Source organism: Mya arenaria, chromosome 14 (assembly GCF_026914265.1).
Source record: "Mya arenaria isolate MELC-2E11 chromosome 14, ASM2691426v1".
NCBI lineage: Eukaryota > Metazoa > Mollusca > Bivalvia > Myida > Myidae > Mya > Mya arenaria.
This window is the reverse complement of record NC_069135.1, coordinates 33,202,746-33,224,389: the sequence shown is the minus strand read 5'-3', so window position 1 is coordinate 33,224,389 and position 21,644 is coordinate 33,202,746. Positions and strand designations below refer to the sequence as shown.

At 35.9% G+C, this 21,644-nt stretch overlaps 2 protein-coding genes across 2 annotated transcripts; both read left to right on the top strand.

Annotated features, from left to right (window-relative positions):
- The first annotated feature begins 256 nt into the window (after positions 1-256).
- LOC128218500 (TM2 domain-containing protein DDB_G0277895-like) lies at positions 257-6,120 on the top strand. The gene is made up of 4 exons (XM_052926173.1): positions 257-361; positions 2,712-2,852; positions 4,000-4,185; positions 5,119-6,120. Exons 2-4 carry the CDS (start codon positions 2,720-2,722, stop codon positions 5,445-5,447), a joined length of 648 nt encoding a protein of 215 aa, XP_052782133.1. The 5' UTR covers positions 257-361; positions 2,712-2,719; the 3' UTR covers positions 5,448-6,120.
- A 5,145-nt stretch (positions 6,121-11,265) lies between these two features.
- Positions 11,266-21,644, top strand: LOC128218165 (neurogenic locus notch homolog protein 1-like). The gene is made up of 13 exons (XM_052925738.1): positions 11,266-11,422; positions 12,867-13,088; positions 13,493-13,581; positions 13,980-14,102; positions 15,007-15,105; positions 15,433-15,543; positions 15,956-16,164; positions 16,567-16,678; positions 16,957-17,099; positions 17,327-17,459; positions 18,448-18,678; positions 19,813-19,890; positions 20,005-21,644. The coding sequence occupies exons 1-13, from the start codon at positions 11,337-11,339 to the stop codon at positions 20,427-20,429; spliced, it is 2,061 nt and encodes a 686-aa protein (XP_052781698.1). The 5' UTR covers positions 11,266-11,336; the 3' UTR covers positions 20,430-21,644.

Here is a 21,644-nt window from a genome sequence, read left to right as displayed (position 1 = left end):
GTATGGGTTCCTTTTTAATGAGTATATAATTTATTGTTCACACGGTGTCTTTCCAAACATTATTAAGTGTGTTTTGTAACTTATATATTTAATACATATATGTCATAAGCTGTTGATTGTTGTTATTAATATGATTTGGTACGGAAATGGCTCAGTCCAGCCAATCTTTTACCCCCAATCGAAATTCTGATGACTTCCGAACACTTGTGTTGTGTGCTACTTCCGTTTCTTGTTGTTCATTATTCCGGTAGAATAGCGTCCCTTATATCAAAGAACGTCATTTGTAATATTGTTTTGGTTTAGGATGCCATATTATGATTTTTATTGCGTTGCATTAAATTACACTGTTTCCTGCTCCCAGGTAAAAGTTTTAACGTATAAAATACTACATTTGTCATTATTAATTAATTAAAAATACCGATGTGGTTTGAATTATTCACAGCTCTATATATGTAACTATGTATCAAAGCCAAAACTGACTTGGGTCCAACGTAAGTTTTGACAAAGATATTTAGTGGAAAAGTGAACGACAAACGGTAGTATTTTATAAAGTCGTGCCACACATTTAAATACAAATAATTATTACATAAATTATATATTTTTTTATTATTTTTTTTTAAATAACTGTGTGACGATAAACAAAAGTTGAATGAAATAACCACGTAAATTTACTCCTCAAGCAAATTCATAAAAGCGACATCAGTCAGTCAAAATCTAAACCAATGTAAAACTATGATTATTTTAACTGCAAAGCGAAAGACATATAGTGAAACTAGATTAGAAATAAGAAACAAATTGAAAGTAGATGTCTTCAAGGTATAATAATTAAAACAGAAGAATCATCAAAGAAAAAAATCGAACATGAAACAACATTGCTTGATTGAGAAATGCTAATAAGCCATGTTTTAAGCCTGAATTTGAGGAATGTCACACCTTTTTAACCTAAATGAGGTGATAATTATAAATGGCACACTTCTCACCTTGTTCAAGGGTTACAGTATGACCAATTGTTTTTTTAACAGTTACAAATTGACAACCACAATGGTAACAAATTGACCGAGATTGAGTTGTTAAGAAAAGAAAAGGTTATGAAATGACCACATCCTAATACTCTATATCTCTCACAACGCTATATCTCTGCTATGTTTGAAATTTAGATTTATCAACATATTATACTTTATGAAAATGATTAAAAAATGTTTATCCTGTTTTGAACTTGAATGCAGTGTTTACACTGTTTTAGAATACCCATCTTATAAAATAAGTTACTTTAAAAGATACTCAGGGTTTCCGGCCAGGATTTTTCAAAGGCTTGTCGGGACTGAGTAGTGGTTTAGGAGGGTTGTCCCCTGCCGGCATCAATTTTTTAATTATTGTAGTGCAAATGGTGTGATTTCCTGCATTCTTAGCTAAACTTATCTGCTATATAGTCCAACTATAAAATTGATGTTTTTCATATTTTTTGGTATGCCTCAGAAGTTTCTTTATGAAACAATTTCACATGGTAGTGAGTAGTTATGTTTATATTGACACCAGTGACGTACCGAGTGAAATGTGTAAAACGAGACCTCCCTGGAGTCTGCTGACCTTGTACATAATGATGCGGGGATCAGGCTATCGTACACAAATAACAATAATTAAACGCTATCTGTATCATGTAATACACCTAACACTCAGTCATTCAGATAGGAGACTATCAAGTAGAAAAGAAATACTTCTTTATTCTATTATATTACGACAATGTCGCGAGCTTCATTCACCTTCACGCCAGGTTACATCATTTGCATGTGCATGCATGTATTTTCTTGCAGAACAATGAGACTGCCACACTTATAGGAGGCATGAGGAGTTTGTGTTTAGATATGTTGAAATTCTTAGACGGAATGATTTTTTTTTTTTTCATGTTTAAAACATCAATCAAAATTTCAACTTATAAAATTGGTGTTCTTGATTTCTGATTTTTCTGTTGTTTGCAATGTCAGAGTGAGGAATCACGTGACTTCAACAGGGTTCTCACATGGGTCACACTGATGTGAACAAGCAAGAAAATGACATTAATTTCTTAACAACTTTTTTTCACACAAAAGATATGAAAAAATTCACTCTATTAATAACTACACTATTTTCTGCTTCTACACGTGCGACATTAAGGTGAGATTAACGTGTGTCGGTAATTAGCCTCACTTTATGAAGGGATGTCGGCCCGACAAGTCATAAAGGCCTGGCAGAAACCCTGGGTACATGCTAGTATCCATGCATATAAACATTTGAATTTACAACACAACAATTCACATAACTCTTGCATCAACATTCACATGAAAATTAATCATGCAGTTAGGTATGAACAGTGGAATATATTACTGATTCATTTAAAAAAAATAAGACATTTGTTTCAATTATTTTTTCTGTTTAAATGGATTTTAATATCATAAAAGTTAACTTAAAACGATTTGAAAATGAACACTCTTTCCAAGTTTATTACAAAATTGAATCATTTGTATACTGACAGAAAAGACACATTGTCTCTTGTCACATGATACTAAAAGTGTTGTACTCAGATATTAAATGTTCCAGTTTAAAATTATCTCAAAATTTTGAGGCATACAACAAGTTGGAGAAATCAATTGAATAATTCTAAAAACAAAATTTTGATACCTGATAATGTATTATTTGTTTTCAAAATAATATAAACTAGCTGCTTTGCATTACAGCTTCGACAATGGGTCATGGAGATGGTGTTGGCGAAGGTGCGGGGAACGCCCGTGGGAAAACTAAGAGGATAGCTGTGCCAGCCATGCCTATGCCAATAGCTGTGATATGCTGTATACTCAACTTCCTTGTGCCTGGTTTTGGTATGGTTAATGTACTATTATGAATAAAGCATTATGTAAATATTCTGTATGGCCAAAATGTGGTATTACATTAACTACTATTAGGAATATATTGTGTTGTTGTGAAGTAAAGAATCTGACTGCTACCATAATCTGATATCTTTTTATGCCCCCACAAAGTGGCGGCATATAGGGTTGCCCTTGTCCGTACGTACGTCTGTCTGTCTGTCTGTACGTACGTACGTCCCGAAGATTGTTTCCGATCTAATTCTTGAAAACTGTTTGTCCAATCCTCACCAAACTTTAAACACATGTTTGTGACCATAATATCTTGATCAAGTTCGATAGTCATGGAAATCGCTTAAGTCATTTAGGAGTTACGGCCCTTTTTTGCCAAAAATACTTCAAAAATATATGTTTCCAATCTAATTCTTGAAAAGTATGTGTCCAATCCTCACCAAACTTTACATACATGATTGTGACCATAATATCTTGATCAAGTTCGATAGCCATGGAAATCGCTTTTGTCATTTAGGAGTTACGGCCCTTTATTTGCAAAAAAAGACTTGAGATTATCCTGAATAATCATTATGGCTTATTTTCTGTGACAAAAAATCGAAGTGGGGGCATCCGTGTCCTATGGACACATTTCTAGTTATTCACATGTCTTTGCTCTGTAGAATTAAAGATGAATAATGCATGTGTGATCATTATATCTAAAAATTAAGTGTGAATTGCATGAAATCTTTAGACTTTGCGAGTCTGTTAACATTTCATTATTATACTTGTGTCATTTTATTTTATTGCTTCACCTACAGGAACCATGTTAGCAGGGTTTAGTGTCTGCTGCTGCTATTTGATCATTTTGCACTTCTGCTTTACCTACAGGAACCATGTTGGTAGGGTTTAGTGTCTGCTGCTGCTATTTGATCATTTTGCACTTCTGCTTCACCTACAGGAACCATGTTAGCAGGGTTTAGTGTCTGCTGCTGCTATTTGATCATTTTGCACTTCTGCCTCACCTACAGGAACCATGTTGGCAGGGTTTAGTGTCTGCTGCTGCTATTTGATCATTTTGCACTTCTGCCTCACCTACAGGAACCATGTTGGCAGGGTTTAGTGTCTGCTGCTGCTATTTGATCATTTTGCACTTCTGCCTCACCTACAGGAACCATGTTGGCAGGGTTTAGTGTCTGCTGCTGCTCTCGTAATGAGGATATGGACTGTTGTTCCAAGTTCGGCAGCTGCATGATGAGTGTTGGTATTGGGCTGCTGCAACTTATCACCACGGCCTTGTTGCTGCTGGGCTGGATTTGGAGCTGTTTCTGGGGTGTTTTCTTCCTTGGGATGTCAAGTATGTTAAAGTGACACTCTTAGGCCTAAAAAAAAAATTTGTTTGGTTAGGGTTACATCCTTTTCAAAAATAGGTAGGGTAGGTAGGCTTTTTTTTAATTTTTTTTTACTTTTTTTTTTATTAGGCTTTATATAAGAATGTCATTTTCATCATTGGAGAATGGTGTTAAAGTTATCTTCTATATAAGCAATTAAGGTTTTAAACTACATATTGATTTTAGTTTTTCATTTTTTTTTTCAAACTGACTATAAAAACGTTAGGGTCGGCGCCTATTCCGTAGGTAGGGTCGGGTAACCCGAACCAAATGTATTTTTTTTTTAGGCCTTATTCAAAATCAATACATATATATGTATAAAAAACATAAATTTGAGTGAATAACCTTAATTACTTACTAAATTATGTATTTATGGAAAATATTAATTCCTGATAACAAGATTGAAACGGTTTATTTAATAGCTGAAAATGCAAAAATAATTAAAATATTTAATGATTGATGAGTGCTAAAAGATTTACTGTGATCTACTATCATTTCATAAAGCAGAAATACCATGTTTTTTGCACCTTTCTTTCAAATTAAACTCGGTTTTCTTATTAAGAACCATTGTTTTTTTACATTTATTCATCCTTTTGGGTATACTTAAACGATTGTATTAATTGTGCTAAGTCTTATTTGGGAGTAAGAGGGCTTCTTTAATAAATTATTATGTAATGCTAATTGCTATCAATTATGATCATTATCATTCAATGATGTCAGTACAACCAGTTTTTTTGTTGGATGTGTATGAATGAATAAAGATTGCTTTGATTTAACTTCAAGCAAACACTGTTTTGCTCCTTTTTATGCAATTCATCCTCTTGAATAGCCTTGACGAAGGTCTTGATTTACTTGTCATGGTGTTCTTAATAGTGGTTAATATCTAAATAAATTTCCAGGTGAATATTACCATGACAACCCACCAGGAGGAGGCACAGTGATTCATCAGCAAGGGCAAACTCAGGCGATAGTTGTGCAGCCCGGATCTGCGAACTATCCACAAGGCTACCCAGTTGCCCCCCAGCAACCCCAGGGATATCAGCCCTCCCCTGGGGGCCAGTTCCCAACAGGACAGTCATACCCTCACCAGCAGTACGGGCCCCAGCCCGGGGGATACCAGGGCTACAACCAGGGAACTCCCCAGGGACCACCAGGAGGGTATGGGGAACCCCCGCCCGCTTACACGGAGAGAGACACATTACCTAGTGCTCCCCCACTTGAAAAATAGTCAATAAGTGATGTGTTATCATCATTGTTTGATGTTAATCAAATGTATTGGTGCATTTTATATAAACTGCTTACAAATATATATTTGTTTAGTACTATATTAAATGTCCTGTTTTGTGATTGCTTCATTGAAACAAAAAATAGTGTTTTAGTATTTGTAAGTGATTACCATTTATGTTTGGCATGAATATTATGTAATTTATATTTTATCCTTTAATATTAATCTTTTACAACTTTTTTAATACAATTGCATTTTTGTTTTAGTCTATTTTACTTTTTCTGTTTTTATATATATTTTTGTACTTCTTTTAACACTGATTGCTGTGATCCACTTGCGTGATTGATATCACATAATTTATTGATTGGAATACTGTATTTTTATACAAGTTCCTACCATTGTCAAAAGAATAGCCTGTTTTTCAATCCTTCATTGTGTTCTCAATATTGATGTATGTTTTTTTTTTCAGTAAAATTTGTACATAACCTTTTCAACTAAAAAACCTTTCAAATGATATCAGAATAAAATAGGGTCTCTAGGCATCCAATATTCACATTGTTGTTCATCAAATACCTAAAAAAAAGAGAGAAATAGTTTGCTGTTTGTTATTTGGTAAGGGCTATTCCATTTACCAGTAAACATATAACCCCATTCATCTACTATTAAAATAATTGCCTCCCCCCCCCCCCCCCCCCCCCCCCCCCCCCGGGTTTATATGTTGAACTGAAATAGCCTTCAAAAGAAATGCTCAGAATTACGCTCTTTATTTGCCATTAACTTGCCAATGTTTTAGATTTAAAATAATGATTTATCACATCAGATCTATTTGTTACTGATTGTGTTCTTTGGCAATCTGTGCAAAATATGCTTTAACTTGATTTTCAAAACTAGTAGACAAGTTCACATACTTTTGTTAGTGTGATATCATTTCTGACTGGTGCCTTTTGTAATATATCTGTCTTAGATACAAGTGGTTATAAAAGTGTTCATTACAGATGGAACTAAATACTAGCTAATGTGATAATATATATATATATTTAGATTATATTAACTTAATGTGTACAGGTTGTATATTTCTTGTTATTGCCATGCATGCTGTGTAATTCTCAAACAGACTTTAAAGTAACTCATTCACTGATTTTACGTCGGCATTTCTTTTTGTAAAATTTGCTGATATTGAACTTTTTACTTACCATTATGAACAAAGACCTAATCTAAATGTCTTTAATACAAACCTAAAATAATTCAATTTTCAATAGCATTACAATATCTTTTTGGCAACTTATAACATTTTCTATAACATCTATAAATAATTATGACCAATTAGAGTTCTTATTTCATTTTTTAACATTGAAATAGGCAATTTGTTTACACTTTACATAAATTTTGGGATGCCTGACCAAATAAGAAGTGAACCAGTCCCTTTACATGCTTTAGATGCAATGGGCCAATAGTTCAGAACTTTGTTTATGTGAACAATGTTGTTATAAATGTCATCGTTGTTAACTTCCAAATCTTTTCTGCTATGGAAGTTTAATGGATACCCTTGTGATCTGCAGTATTTCTAACAAGATTTGAGGCAATTGTTTCATCTGTGCTTGTTATATATAGAAATATATCATCACCCTTTTTATGTCAAAAAGTTAAAAATGATGTTTATCACAATGTTCTGGACAATCGGTCCAACATGTTTTGAGTATTTTAGCATTTAAATAATATAATTGTACAGTTATAACCATATCTATGTTTATTATGATAGCACATTAATGCTCACTTTTCTTTTCACAAATGTGTATTCTTACATTTTTTATTGGGATTACGGTAGGAGATACTCTTAATTGATTGTTTTTGTTTTAAAAACTGCTACAACCTTTGTATTGGTTCCAATGTATGCCTCACAAATATATGGGTAGATTAATACTTAATTTTATCTTAATTTAATACTCTGTACCTTCCTTGGTCAAGTTATGAATGCATTAAGTTACGGAAACAGGTTTACAGTCTTTCAGGAAGAGTTTCGTCGGAACCATTGATCTGAATTATACATGAGGTTGATTGTTTATAGGAACTGCATTTGAAATATCGTGGATTTGTTTCATTTAAAAGTTTATTAATCTTTATGCTGTAAAGCAAATGAAAGAAGATTTTGATTAAGTTTTACTAGTCATATTATTGTTTGAAGAGTAACCTATTTTATTTGTTTTAAAAACTATTGATATGTTTTACTTCGCATTTAATTATTTTTATATTTTACGATGTTTCTACAATTTACCTATAACCCATACATCTATATGTATATTGATTAATAATTGTATATTTTGCTTAGTTTAGTTTAATGTATGTGGTATGCACATCTATCAATGGTAGAATAGGAGCCCCTGTTTTAGCTCGACTATTCAAAGAATAAGGAGAGCTATACTACTCACCCTAGTGTTGGCGTCCCACCTTGGTTAAATAAAGTATTGCATGTAAGCACAATTAAGTCATTATTTCAGCCATCCTACATGTAGCGACTTACATAACCAATTTAGATAACTCTATTTTGCATATAATGCAAATTATTGCCTTTTATTATTCAGAAATAATATATCAATAATTATTTATATAATTTAATAATATAAATAAAAATAGAAATAATTATATCAACCATGTATCGTACACAGATTCAGGTTAGATAACTCTGTTTTGCACATGATGCAAATTCTGGTCTTTTATTAATTTAATTAGAAATTCTGGTTATGGTTTTGCGTGTAATCTAATCTGACAGTCATCAATGCATGTTTTCACTAAGTCCTGAAACATAAAACTAGTTGAGCGCGCTGTCTCTGTGACAGCCCTTGTTCTTATTTGATATTATATCATTTGAAATACTTTAGAAAATGGACCAATATGCATGTAGGGAAAAAAAGTTAGTTTATGAAACAATTGGTAAGACTTTTTCTCTGTGATTTATTCTGTACACAAAATGTTATAAAGTTAATTAATAAAACTATATACTCGACTCTGCTTAAATGATTTCTTGAGTGTGAGATTTTGTCAGATATCATGTATACATATGTACTAAAACTTAACCTGCCAGTTCTAATGGGGTCTTAGCAAACCTTGAATGATTGAAGAGGACCAAGGTTAATATGTCTGGCTTATTACCCGAACACTCAACTGAAAGGTCAAGGTCATTAATATGCTTTAAAGTGACTTATTCAAAATCAATACATACACATGTATAACAAACATCAATTTTGACTGATAAACTTTTGACTTAACATAAATTTTGAATGCTAAATCTTTTACTTCTTACTAAATAATGCATTTATGGAAAATTTTAATTACTAAAAACAAGATTGCAATTATGTATTTTATAGCAGAAAGCGCACAGATATTAAATGATTGGTGAATGCTAAAAGATTTACTGTGGTCTACTGCCTCAGCAGGTAGATATACTGTGTTTTATGCTCATTTTGTTCAAATTAAACTCGGTATCCTTCATAAGAACTATTGGTTTCGACATTTATTCATCTTGTTTGGATTATTAAAATAATATTATTAATTGTGGTAAATCTTATCAGGGAGTAAGAGTGCATCTTTAAGCTTAGGCCATTGGATTACAGCCCTGGACCTCATTTCGCATCTTAGTTATGTCTGTGTATCTACACGTATAATATTATGTTTATTAGATTAATACATGTTCAAGTTATTTTGCTATACCTTTTCCACGAGTACATATGCACTATTTTTGTCTGCTTCCGCGTACTTGTTGGGGGGAAGGGGGTGCTACTGAAGAACCATGTGACATTGTATCGTGGTGTGAAGGAGGTGCTACTGAAGAACCAAGTGACATTGTATTGTGGGGTGAAGGGGGTGCTACTGAAGAACCACGTGACATTGTATCGTGGGGTGAAGGGGGTGCTACTGAAGAACCACGTGACATTGTATCGTGGGGTGAAGGGGGTGCTACTGAAGAACCACGTGACATTGTATCGTGGGGTGAAGGGGGTGCTACTGAAGAACCACGTGACATTGTATCGTGGGGTGAAGGGGGTGCTACTGAAGAACTACGTGACATTGTATTGTGGGGTGAAGGGGGTGCTACTGAAGAACCAAGTGACATTGTATCGTGGGGTGAAGGGGGTGCTACTGAAGAACCACGTGACATTATATCGTGGGGAGAAGGGGGTGCTACTGAAGAACCATGTGACATTGTATTGTGGGGTGAAGGGGGTGCTACTGAAGAACCAAGTGACATTGTATTGTGGGGTGAAGGGGGTGCTACTGAAGAACCAAGTGACATTGTATTGTGGGGTGAAGGGGGTGCTACTGAAGAACCAAGTGACATTGTATTGTGGGGTGAAGGGGGTGCTACTGAAGAACCAAGTGACATTGTATCGTGGAGTGAAGGGGGTGCTACTGAAGAACCACGTGACATTGTATTGTGGGGTGAAGGGGGTGCTACTGAAGAACCACGTGACATTGTATCGTGGGGTGAAGGGGGCGCTACTGAAGAACCAAGTGACATTGTATCGTGGGGTGAAGGGGGTGCTACTGAAGAACCAAGTGACATTGTATCGTGGGGTGAAGGGGGTGCTACTGAAGAACCACGTGACATTGTATCGTGGGGTGAAGGGGGCGCTACTGAAGAACCAAGTGACATTGTATCGTCGTGGTGTTAATAGATGCTGTTTTACCAACTTTAAAATCGGCGTAAAAATTCCATCTTTTAATCCATTTTCCAATTTTCAAATGCGTTCTGTCACCAGTTATACAATTTGCCGATTGTTCAAATTTTTTGTTGACAGTGATTTGCGACATCGTTGTTTACTTTTCAACGTAAACTATTTGATGATGTGCTCTTAGATTTAAATAAAACAAGTACATGAGAACAGTTGTCTCAAATCTTGTTGGAAATACTGCAAATCACACGTGTATCCATTAAACTTTCAGAGCAGTAAATGTTTGAAAGTTAAAGACGATCCTGTAAAGAAGGTTGTTTACATTAACAAAGTTCTGAACAATCGGCCCATGGAGTGTGCTTCTGCTATATGCAACCTTAAAGATGCACTCTTACTCCCAATTAAGGTTTTTCACAATTAATACAATTCGTTTAATATACCAAAAGGATGAGTTAATGTCGAAAATAATGGTTCTTATAAAGGATATCGAGTTTAATTTGAAAGAAATGTGCAGAAAACACTTTCATCTATTAAATACACGGTTATAATCTTGTTATCTGTAATATTTCAATAGATGCATTATTCAGTAAGAAGTTAAAGATTTAGCATTCAAAATCTATGTTTGTTATACATGTTGTATTGATTTTGAATAAGAGTGTCACTTTATACGTTGGCTCACATAATCTTGAATATCAATAATGCAAAACTTTCCTTCGAGCAAAGCATTGATGGTAAAAATTGCTGAAATAATTTACTGTTTGAGTGTTGTACAATTATATACATATTGGTTTTGTTAGAGAAATGGTATAAATATAAGTTTTTGTTCCTTCATAAAACATATTTCCTGAGTCTAGACTTCGACCTGGGATTGTTCGTAATCGTGGCCCCTTACTTTGTACGCCTCAACTTTATTCGTTTAAAATCTGTGGACCCAAGGGAAGCTCAGGGCGATGACTTAGGGACGCTAGCAAGAAATGTGTTGTTAGAATCCCCTAATCAGTATATATACTGATTTATCACCGGGAAGTTGCCGATATCTCGTTTAAAATACATTGCCTATCATGAGACTAAAAAGTGATATCGTGATTTTCATAACAATTCGTTTTTATAGAAGAGCACTTGAGCGTCAAGTTTCAAATTTGCATACCCGAAGCATACTAGATTCAATTTGAAGTTCATATAAAGGGTTATGTCACTGTAGCGCGCGGTTGTGATATTTTCGATAATGTCGTCTGCTGCGGGAATTGCGTTTCTGCTGTTGGCAACGTTAGCGGTGTCGCCTGCGACGGGGCAGTGGTGGTGGCAGGGACTGTAAGTAAAGTTGTTATTGTCGTTGTTGTTGTTATTGTTGTTGTTGTTTGTATCAGGCGCGCGCGGTTTTTGACTGTGTGCCAATGCCGTCTGTTGTCTGATTTATGTTTCTGCTGCTGTTGTTGTGTCATCTGCGACCGGGCAGTCGTGATGGCAGACGTTTTCAAATGGTTACATGCGTGTTGTTGTTATTTACTTTTACTGTATTATTTTGAGAGTTTGAAGTAATATCGCGATTACAATGTTCTGAATTACGTAAGTCAGGAAGAGTGTATAACAATTTATTCCTTAATTTGGATCATAATATCAAATTGTGTGCGGTGTGCGAAAACATTTGGTTTAACCAGTATTTTTATAGAATATATTGATCAATGTAAATAAGCATTTGAAATACAGAAATGCATAACTTTTTTTGGCAAAAGTAAAAAGTTATTATAATTATGTTATACAAGCAATTTTTATTTGCAATTTACCATCCGTCTCCATGATATTGATCAAAGAAATTGCGGGGTTTTTTTGCAAAGCGGAAACAAAATAATTTGTATAAATGGCGCAGGTTGTTGTTAAAAGTAGCAATTTGTATCCTGGATGCATTTAAAATTCACCGATCAAGCTGCAAAATGTTGACTAACATCGTGACAGGATATTTCTAAATATAGAATATTTTGAAACGCTTCAACCCGTGTCGATTGACTGTATCTAGAGCTAACCGTGACATTGCTGTTTTATATAGGACTCTCATGCGCCAATGCCGGCCTTGGTTATATCATAAACTTATTTCAATCAATTAAATAAACAAATTGATCGAAAGAAGTACATGGGAATATAAAAGCATATACAATTGCGCTTTCTCTGGATTACTTCAAATATTTTCCCCAATAATAAAAATAAATGACCAACCAAAATTGGCTTGGCCACTCGTAGACAATAATTCAGACGGACAGATGGGCGAATGAACATAATAACTAGTCTAAAGTAACAAAATTGCATGAAATGCAGAATTAATCAGGACATTATTTTTGTGTGGCTGTACGCATTTTTTTACAAACCGATTTGTGAAATTCGTTAACACATATTTTACAAATTTGTGAAAATCGATTTGTGAATTTTCTGACCCAAATATAACCATGAACGCTTTAGTTTTAGTTTGAAGTTTATTACCTTTGTTCAGCTAACGGCAAGTGTTCAATGTTCAACCTTAAACTATTGTGTTTGTCTGTTTTGGTTTTATGGCAAACTGAAGCATTGGTGACGATTATTTGGTCAATAAGGTAAAGAACAGCGACTTCCATGATGATTTTAAAGTTGCTTGCTTTTGGGGACCTTTTACTTATAATGGCAGTGTATTCTTTATCTTGATACTGCTAGTATAATTAAAACTACCAATAAACCCGTTATAGTAATGTAAAACTTTTGAAATTAAAAAATCACATCTATTGTTTAGGATATGGAGCGAACAGCAGCCAGAGAGCTGTCCGTCCGTCAACAACGAAACGCACGTGTGTCGTTCCCTCCATTCCGGAAATTTCACGTGCGTCACGATCGCTTGTTGTTCGTACTTCGAAGATCACGAAGATTCAGTAGAATATGATGGTAAATTTGATGACTCGGATGAAAATGATGATGAGTACAACATCTACTACGCAGGAAGCACGGACAATTGCCCGTAAGACACTACATATTTCAATTAGTATACCATTATGATTTTATAATTTTCTAAATGCAACTCAACCAATTTATCTCAACTCAACTGGTAAAATGACACACAGCGGGGGTGGGGGATTAAGATATATCAATGGGGCCCCTGGCACAGTAGTATTGTGAAAAGCCCTGGGGACGGGAATGGCATTGTGTCTGGTATCAATAAGCCCGGCAGATGAAATCCGGTCTAGCCCTTTAAACAGATAAACTGTTCGGCAACTCATGATTAAATATTGGTATATCATTGGATGGTGTCCATGTGGGTGACTGCCACAACAGTTATGTTCGTCGATTAATAATGACGATATAACCCCGCCCACCGAAACCTTTAATTTAATACTGTCCCTCAGTTCCTTGTATATGTTTCAGGGTTTGTTACACCGCGAAGAACTGTTCACTGTACCGCTGTTTCGACTTCTGCTGCTCTGGTTTTACACGGGACATGTTCGGGCGATGCAGTAAGTGCCCATTTAAGTGCTAGACTAGATTTCTCATTCTCATTTATCAGAGGTTTGATAATGATAAATGTGGTAAGCATAGCATCGTCACTCTGGTGAACGAGAATCAGATTTCTAGGTGTAGTGATTTTCTGACAGGTTATTTTTTTTGCGGAATACAAGTATGGCTTTACAAGCATGAATACACAGTTCCGAGTGTTTGGTATTTTGAGTGAAAAGAACAACAAACAAAAATATTGACAACTCACACTGTATAGGTGTTGTCCGCCGCTTACTGGCGAGCGCTTAGGTACGAACCACACCAACGGCATAATTTCTCGGGTAAACTTGAAACGGTCTTAAGACGGATATAACGGGGTTTCAACTGATTTAAAAATATAATTAAAACTACTTTGCAGACAACGGAAGTGGCGAGGTGCAGTGTGAAAATGGCGGCTCTCTGGCGCATTACCACCACCACCACCACCACCAACCCTACTGTAACTGTCCGGAGGGGTTTAGCGGCATCGCATGCGAAATACGTGAGCATTATTTTCTTGCTGTTTTGTGCCAAATGACCCGATGACTACTGTCTGAGAGGTGAATTAGTTTTTTTTTAAAGCTGCACTCTCACAGATTTACCGTTTTGACACCTTTTTATTTTTTTGTCTTGGAATGAGCATTTTTTTTTTAGTAAATATCTGCAAGCCACTGATATAAGATTGATGACTTGCAGATTTTCATATTTCTGTTCGAAAATTAATGTTTTATGGCGTAAACCCTTACTGAAGGTTTAAGAAGAATGCATAAAACATCAATTTCTGAACATAAATATAAAAATCTGGGATCTATTTTTTGTCAGCAGTCTTATATATCTCGTTTCCATGGATTTTCGCAAAAATTGGCTCGTTCCTAGACAACAAAAAAAAACAACAAAAAACGTTCAATCTGTGAGAGTGCAGCTTTAAGACGTTCAATATGTTCTTCTGGACTGCAATGACGACTTCAGTATTTTTATGTCAAGAAATATGATGCCATCTATTCTCGTGGCCGCTTTGATGTCGTCGTCCTCAAAAACTGTTCCAAGTTCTTCTCAAGGGACTTAGAACACATGTAAACCGTGTTTATACGCTCATGAATAACAAGGCCAATAACTCTTGTTTTAATAATGAACGAGTAACTGCCATCTGCAAAAACGTTGACCACAACTCAGAAACTGTTCCAGATATATATTCAGATTGAACATAGAACATACATAACAAGTTAATTTTTGCAAGCTCCGGATTAAACATGTTTCGAGTTATGCCTCTTGTCATTTTAAACATACAGATTTAGTTGGCATCCAATTGTAACGCGCAAGTTTTTTTAGACTATATGCAGAAAGCGTTTAACAAATTGAAGAAAAATAATTTTAGTTTTTATTCAACAATTATTTGTACCATTCAGCGGAGTGCGAATGTGAGAATGGAGGGGAATGCCGTGCGGCGCACGGACAGACGTACTGCGATTGTCCTTTAGGGTTCAGCGGCTCCAAGTGCGAGATTGGTGAGTGCTTCTGATCCCTTATGAAAATGATTTTTAACTGTTTATTTACCGTTCATAAACTAGAAAAGTCGAACGGACGGACGGACGTACTCCGAATGTCCGTTTGGGTTTTCCGACCAAATTGTTAAATAGGTAAGTGCGTCGGTCCATATTTTCAAACTATTCCTGATTGCATAAAGATTTCATTTATGATTCTTGTTTGCATAATTGTATTACATGTAATATAATATACCAATACCTGCACGTCTACATTATAACAATTACAAAACGTAACATATCAAAAAGAGTTTTCCATTTCAGCATTTATATGTTCATACTATTTTACAGCGGAATGCAGCCAACTTGCCTGCCGAAATGGGGGGTCATGCATCCGGAACGGTACCCAAGAGTACTGCAATTGTCCGCCGGATTACGTCGGCACCCATTGTGAAAAAAGCTGTAAGTTTAGCATACAGAATTAAATGAGAAATATTACACGATAACACGATAGCAAATTAATTTGGATGATGTTTAAAATATATTACACCGATATCATTTAATGCTCCCCCGTTTTACTCGCTTGGTAAGATCGCAATATAATGGATATATGCTGTTTGTTTTACTTGCTTGAAAAAATACAATATCTTGTTGCTGCTGATTCCGTTGTTCTCGACGATAATAGCATAACTGCAATCGACAACGACGACGACGATGATGATGATGATGATGATGATGACGACGACGGCGGCGGCGGCGATGATGATTATGATGATGATGATGATGATGATGATGACTTCAACCGGATATGGACGTTATAAATGATGATAGCGAACTACATGTATTATTAATACATTTTCTGTGTTTGATATAGTCTACCAGCCGGCAGAGTGTCCGAAACCCAACAGCTTTGATGGCGTGTGCGGGGAGCAGTGTACCGAAAGCAATGACTGTATCAGCGGCAATGTTTGCTGTCGCGAAGGGTGCGCCACTGTCTGTCGCCGGACCGCCGCCAACCACTGCACCGTCGAGAATGGACGAACACTGCAGATTGGGGATATACATCGTCCGGATTCATGCACGGTATTCTTGTAGGACTGCCGCGATTTTTACATGTCTGTATGACTTTTTCAATCCTAATTTGGATGGTATATTTAAGCAGACATACGTCAAATGTGCTGGTTTTCATCGGCTAGCGCATTCGGCGTAGTCTACATCGATGTTTCAGGAAAATGAAGTTGGGTCAGTATTGAGGGGTTACAGGTTCATGTACTTCCGCCGAACCCATATGCGTACCGAGGACTCATTCATTTTCAACCCGAATTCTGCGTGACAAAAAAACTCCTTTGAACGTCTGCATATCGAATTATGACAATCTTTAGATAACTCGTACGGCGCGCCACTCTACTAACATTAGGTCTCTTAAAAAAAAACCTGATTGAATACACCCTCAGTATCCAATGATTCACTAATTTATTTTTCCAGACATGTGAATGTATGGCTGACGGGGAGGTAGCGTGTTCGGCTATGACTTGTAAAGCTCCTAAATGTGATAACTTCGTCGATAAACCAGACCAGTGCTGCCCCGTCTGTGAAGGTGAGTCGGGAGCACGCTCGGTTATTATCCGAGGTTGTCGGAGATGGCCGACTTGTTACGAGTGGCGAAAATACTGACCAAAATCGGTTAACGATAACCAAAATGATGATAAAATGTGCATCAATAAATCAACTTTATAATTGTGGAAAGTCATTCAATAGAACAAACCATTTACTAATTTTATTATTGCTAATTGCCATTTGTTGGTTGATAAATGTTAATTTCCGAATGCTTATTGCTATTTCCATTTGCTGTTTACTTGCTTCTTTTCACTAAAGGTACGCAGACGGATCGGGAGCCTATAATAAGGTGTCCGTCAGACACGATAAAGGTTAACGTCAACGCCGGAAGTATGTGGGCCACCATTAATGACAGGGTTTCTGGCATCCATGCCATGGACGGTCAAGGCGTTCGACTGCAGGTGCTAACATTGATAAAATTTACTTAGGTTATAATTAGACTGCACGTATTTTTTCACTATAATCCAGAACACGAACATATGGAACACTATCCCGTCGGATCCATGTAGTTAAAATTAATGAAATAAAGATTCTATGGGCCCGGGAATGCCATCCCGCGCCTGATAAATTGATTCTTAATAGACTTCTTTAGCAAATAAACTCTAGATTTCATATCATTTCCTTTCAGGTGACCTATCACCCGTCCTTAATTCCACATTGTGAATGTAAGGAACGCTGGAGTAAGACCGCCAGTGTTCAAGCAAGCGCAATTGACAAATATGGTCAAGCGGTATCCTGTGAATTCAAAGTTGCTGTGGAAGGTGAGCCATTTTAAGATGATAGCAATTGACATGTTTTCTCTATACCAAAGGGTAAATATTTTATAGATGCATGCAATAAAACGCATTTATTCTAAACTAAAACTTACGTCATTCATTATATAAAAGTTATGTTCATAGTTCACCAACACCTTAAAGCTGCACTCTCACAAATTGAACGTTTTGACAACTTTTTTTTATTTTTTGTCTTGGAACGAGCCATTTTTTGCGACAATCCATGGAAACCAGTTATATTATACTGCTGACAGAAAATTAGATCGCAGATGATTATATTTAAGTTCAAAAATTGATGTTTTATGCATTTTCTTAAACTGTTAGTAACGGTTTAAGCCATGAAACATTAATTTTCGAACTGAAATATGAAAATCCGCGTTCTGTTTTTTAGTCAGCAATCTTGTATCATTGGGTTGCAGATATTTACGCAAAAATTTGCTCTTTCCAAGACAAAAAATAAAATAGTTGTAAAAATGGTACATCTGCAGCTTTAAGCTGATAGCAATTGACATATTTTCTCTATAACAAAGGGTAAATATTTTATAGATTCATGCAATAAAAACGCATTTATTCTAAACTAAAACTCACGTTATACATTATATAATACTTATGTTCATAGTTTACCAACACCTTAAAGCTGCACTCTCAAAGATTTACCGTTTTTACAAAAAAAATCTGTCTTGGAAAGAGCAATTTTTTGCGTAATTATTTGCAAACCAATGATATAAGATTGCTGACAAAAAAATAGATCGCAGATTTTTATATTTAAGTTCAAAAAATGATGTTTTTGCATTTTCCTTAAACCGTTAGTAACGGTTTAAGCCATAAAACATTAATTTTCGAACAGAAATATGAAAATCCGCGTTCTGATTTTTGTCAGCAATCTTACATCATTGGGTTGCAGATATTTACGCAAAAAATTATAAAAAAGGTAAATCTATGAGAGTTTAGCTATAAGCCTGTTTTACCACAACAGACACCCAGCCACCAGTGTTCTATAACTGCCCTGGCGACATCTTCATATTTGAAGACGAAATACCCCAGTGGGAGGAGCCAAGGTTTTCCGACAATGTGGGCGTGGCTGAAAAGAGCTGTTCCGACAGGCAAAAGACTTACCGCCCGGGGAACTATCCTCAGATATACAGGGTTTTCGATTTCGACAGAAACGTGGCTGAATGCAGATTTACCATCCACGTAGAATCCAGAGGTGCCAATTAATTCTTGGTTTTATTTCGTGTTCGTTCTTTATTGGAACTCTATGCCTCGTTGCTAGCTTCCATAAGTGCCCCCGGGTTTACTTTCTGAACACGAAAGATACTTGCATCAAACTTTATTACAAGATGTGTGTCTATATCACATACAAACAAGTTCATTACGTTGTACACACGTAGGACGAACCTAAGATGGAAGGACGCGAATAGTAAAGTCGTATCGGTGCATCCGTCTTTTACCTAAAAGGTCGTGGACCCGAGTCCTACAAGAGATACGACCCCCTTGATCAGAAAAAATGACTTCAGTACTGGTGTTTCCCATGAAACGGACTTGACAGTGATTCATATTAGCTAATAGCATGATTCACAGTCGAGCTAAATAATTTAGAGAATACTTTCATTTGATTGTTGTCAAACTTCTGACCCATTTTCCACACACCTATGACATGTATATGATACAGCTTCTAGCTGGATTCACAGTCAAGCTAAAATAATTTAGAATATACTTTCATTTTATTGTTGTCAAATTTCTGACCCATTTTCCACACACCTATGACATGTATATGATACAGCTTCTAGCTGGATTCACAGTCAAGCTAAAATAATTTAGAATATACTTTCATTTTATTGTTGTCAAATTTCTGACCCATTTTCCACACACCTATGACATGTATATGATACAGCTTCTAGCTGGATTCACAGTCAAGCTAAAATAATTTAGAGAATACTTTCATTCTATTGTTGTCAAATTTCTGACCCATTTTCCACACACCTATGACATGTATATGATACAGCTTCTAGCTGGATTCACGGTCAAGATAAAATAATTTTGAATATACTTTCATTTTATTGTTGTCAAATGTCTGACCCATTTTTCACCACACCTATGACATGAATATGATACAGCTTCTAGCTGGATTCACGGTCAAGATAAAATAATTTTGAATATACTTTCATTTTATTGTTGTCAAATGTCTGACCCATTTTTCACCACACCTATGACATGAATATGATACAGCTTATAGCTGGATTCACGGTCAAGATAAAATAATTTAGAATATACTTTCATTTTATTGTTGTCATATGTCTGACCCATTTTTCACCACGCCTTTCACATGTCTATCAAACAGAATCGACATTCGAGAGTCTACCACAGGGCCTACGTGAACGCTCAACCGGGGCTCCCCGCGCCAATCTTCCCGTCATACGTGAGTCAGCTTTCATATATTAAACGATTATTCATAGTATTTTGACGAAAAAATTGTAAAAGGAGATATAACAAGCTGTTTTAAAGTTGTTTGTAAACACGTGTCGTGTTTCAGTGGGTTCCATCCTTGGCGGTCTCTTCTTGCTCGCCGTTATATCGGTCCTTGTCTTCTGTTGCTGCCGTCGTCGCCAGCATAAGGCTAGAGAGCAATCACACAATCATCACGGTCACCATGGCATCGACAACAACATCTACCACGTGCCTGCTGACGTAAAACTCCCACCCTATAGCGAGAAGGCGCCAAGTGTCGGCCAGCCGCCGGCGTATAGCACCTTTGGATCCATGAAGGGCATGGAGTATATGTACCACGGAAATGCAAGATTCGATAACCCTGGGTACTCCAGGGCGCCGTCTAGAGCACCGACTGGAGCGCCGTCCGTCGTCAGTGATGGACGAGCGTCAGTTCACAGCCAGCGGCGGGCGGATACAGCCTCTGTTCGCTCAGGGTGCACGGATCACACTTATGCAACTCTGAATTAAATCGGACAATGTGTGTTCAGTTTGGCGCGCCGTTCCTTTTTGTGGAAATGAGCATGTGTTGAGATAGGCTATCCCTGTCCCCTCTATACCGTCAAATGCTCGTGTTTTTTTACTAATAACGCAATTCTGTGTTGTTTCTGTGTTGTCGGCTTATTGTTAATACATTATGTATTTTTTTATTCTCATCCCACAAATTGTGGCCATGATTGAAATTTCAATGTATCAGGCACTAAATATGTGTTTCACTACAAGATGTGAACTTCTTTTGTTTTTCTTATACACCGCGAAGTAGCTTTAATCAATGCACTTTTATAGGAAACAAAAATAAGCAGAGTTTATTTTGCGATTGATATTAATTGTAATGTTAGATTAATCATTGCGTGACTCTAAATGCATTCAAATATCACTGTTTTCGTGTTTGCTTCGAATTGTATGTAAACAGATAGTATATATCTTCTGATACTGTATATGCCGATTTTCTGTCATATATCGAAGATGAGATTTCTGTTATCAGTGATTTTTTGGTGCAGTTTACTGCCTTCTAAAGGTTGTTTCCCCTTGCGAAAAAAATGTCCATTTTGCCCATCAAATTTTGTTTTTCCAATTTGATAAATGCAGACCATGATAATAAATAAAAAAGCAATGAATTTCTTGAAAAATAAACACAATCTTAACAAGACTAATTCTTTCACAGCATAATGTATGCATACAAAAGTGAAAACATGTATACTTGCCATTATATTAACTATTTTGGCATAATTTGGTATTATTCCCAAAGTCTACTGTTTTCCCAATTTGCAGTAAAATTAATTCAAAAAATATCACTGGTTATATAATGCCTATTATTTTATCCCTATATAATGTTAATTTGTGATTTACTTTTGTGTTTGTCTTACCGCTTGTATATTGCTTAATGTACACAGTTTTCATATACCTGAAAAATATTGATTGTTTTTTTGGAAAGAAAAATAATTGGATTATTTTCTCTGAATTCATAATCTTTTTGTCTACGATTTTTTCTCGACCGCAGCCATATTCTGTGAATAAAGAGGTGAATTGTTTGTTGATATCTGGAAAACACATTTTTTAGGGCATTTGGCAATATTCAAGTTGAGTTATTTATGATATGAGCTTGTTAAAAGTCTAAGAGCTGGCCTCTTTTAGATGTAATTTAAAACTTTTGTTGCAATCTAAAAAGAAAGATCATCATATTTA

What these genes read in the sequence shown, in the direction of transcription:
- LOC128218500 (XM_052926173.1), top strand. Translation starts at nt 2,720, where the DNA reads ATGGGTCATGGAGATGGTGTTGGCGAAGGTGCGGGGAACGCCCGTGGG. An exon ending in CTTCCTTGTGCCTGGTTTTG is followed by an intron (nt 2,853 to 3,999) that starts GTATGGTTAATG and finishes CCTCACCTACAG; the next exon opens with GAACCATGTTGGCAGGGTTT. An exon ending in TTTCTTCCTTGGGATGTCAA is followed by an intron (nt 4,186 to 5,118) that starts GTATGTTAAAGT and finishes ATAAATTTCCAG; the next exon opens with GTGAATATTACCATGACAAC.
- LOC128218165 (XM_052925738.1), top strand. Translation starts at nt 11,337, where the DNA reads ATGTCGTCTGCTGCGGGAATTGCGTTTCTGCTGTTGGCAACGTTAGCG. An exon ending in GGACATGTTCGGGCGATGCA is followed by an intron (nt 13,582 to 13,979) that starts GTAAGTGCCCAT and finishes ACTACTTTGCAG; the next exon opens with ACAACGGAAGTGGCGAGGTG. An exon ending in CACCCATTGTGAAAAAAGCT is followed by an intron (nt 15,544 to 15,955) that starts GTAAGTTTAGCA and finishes TGTTTGATATAG; the next exon opens with TCTACCAGCCGGCAGAGTGT.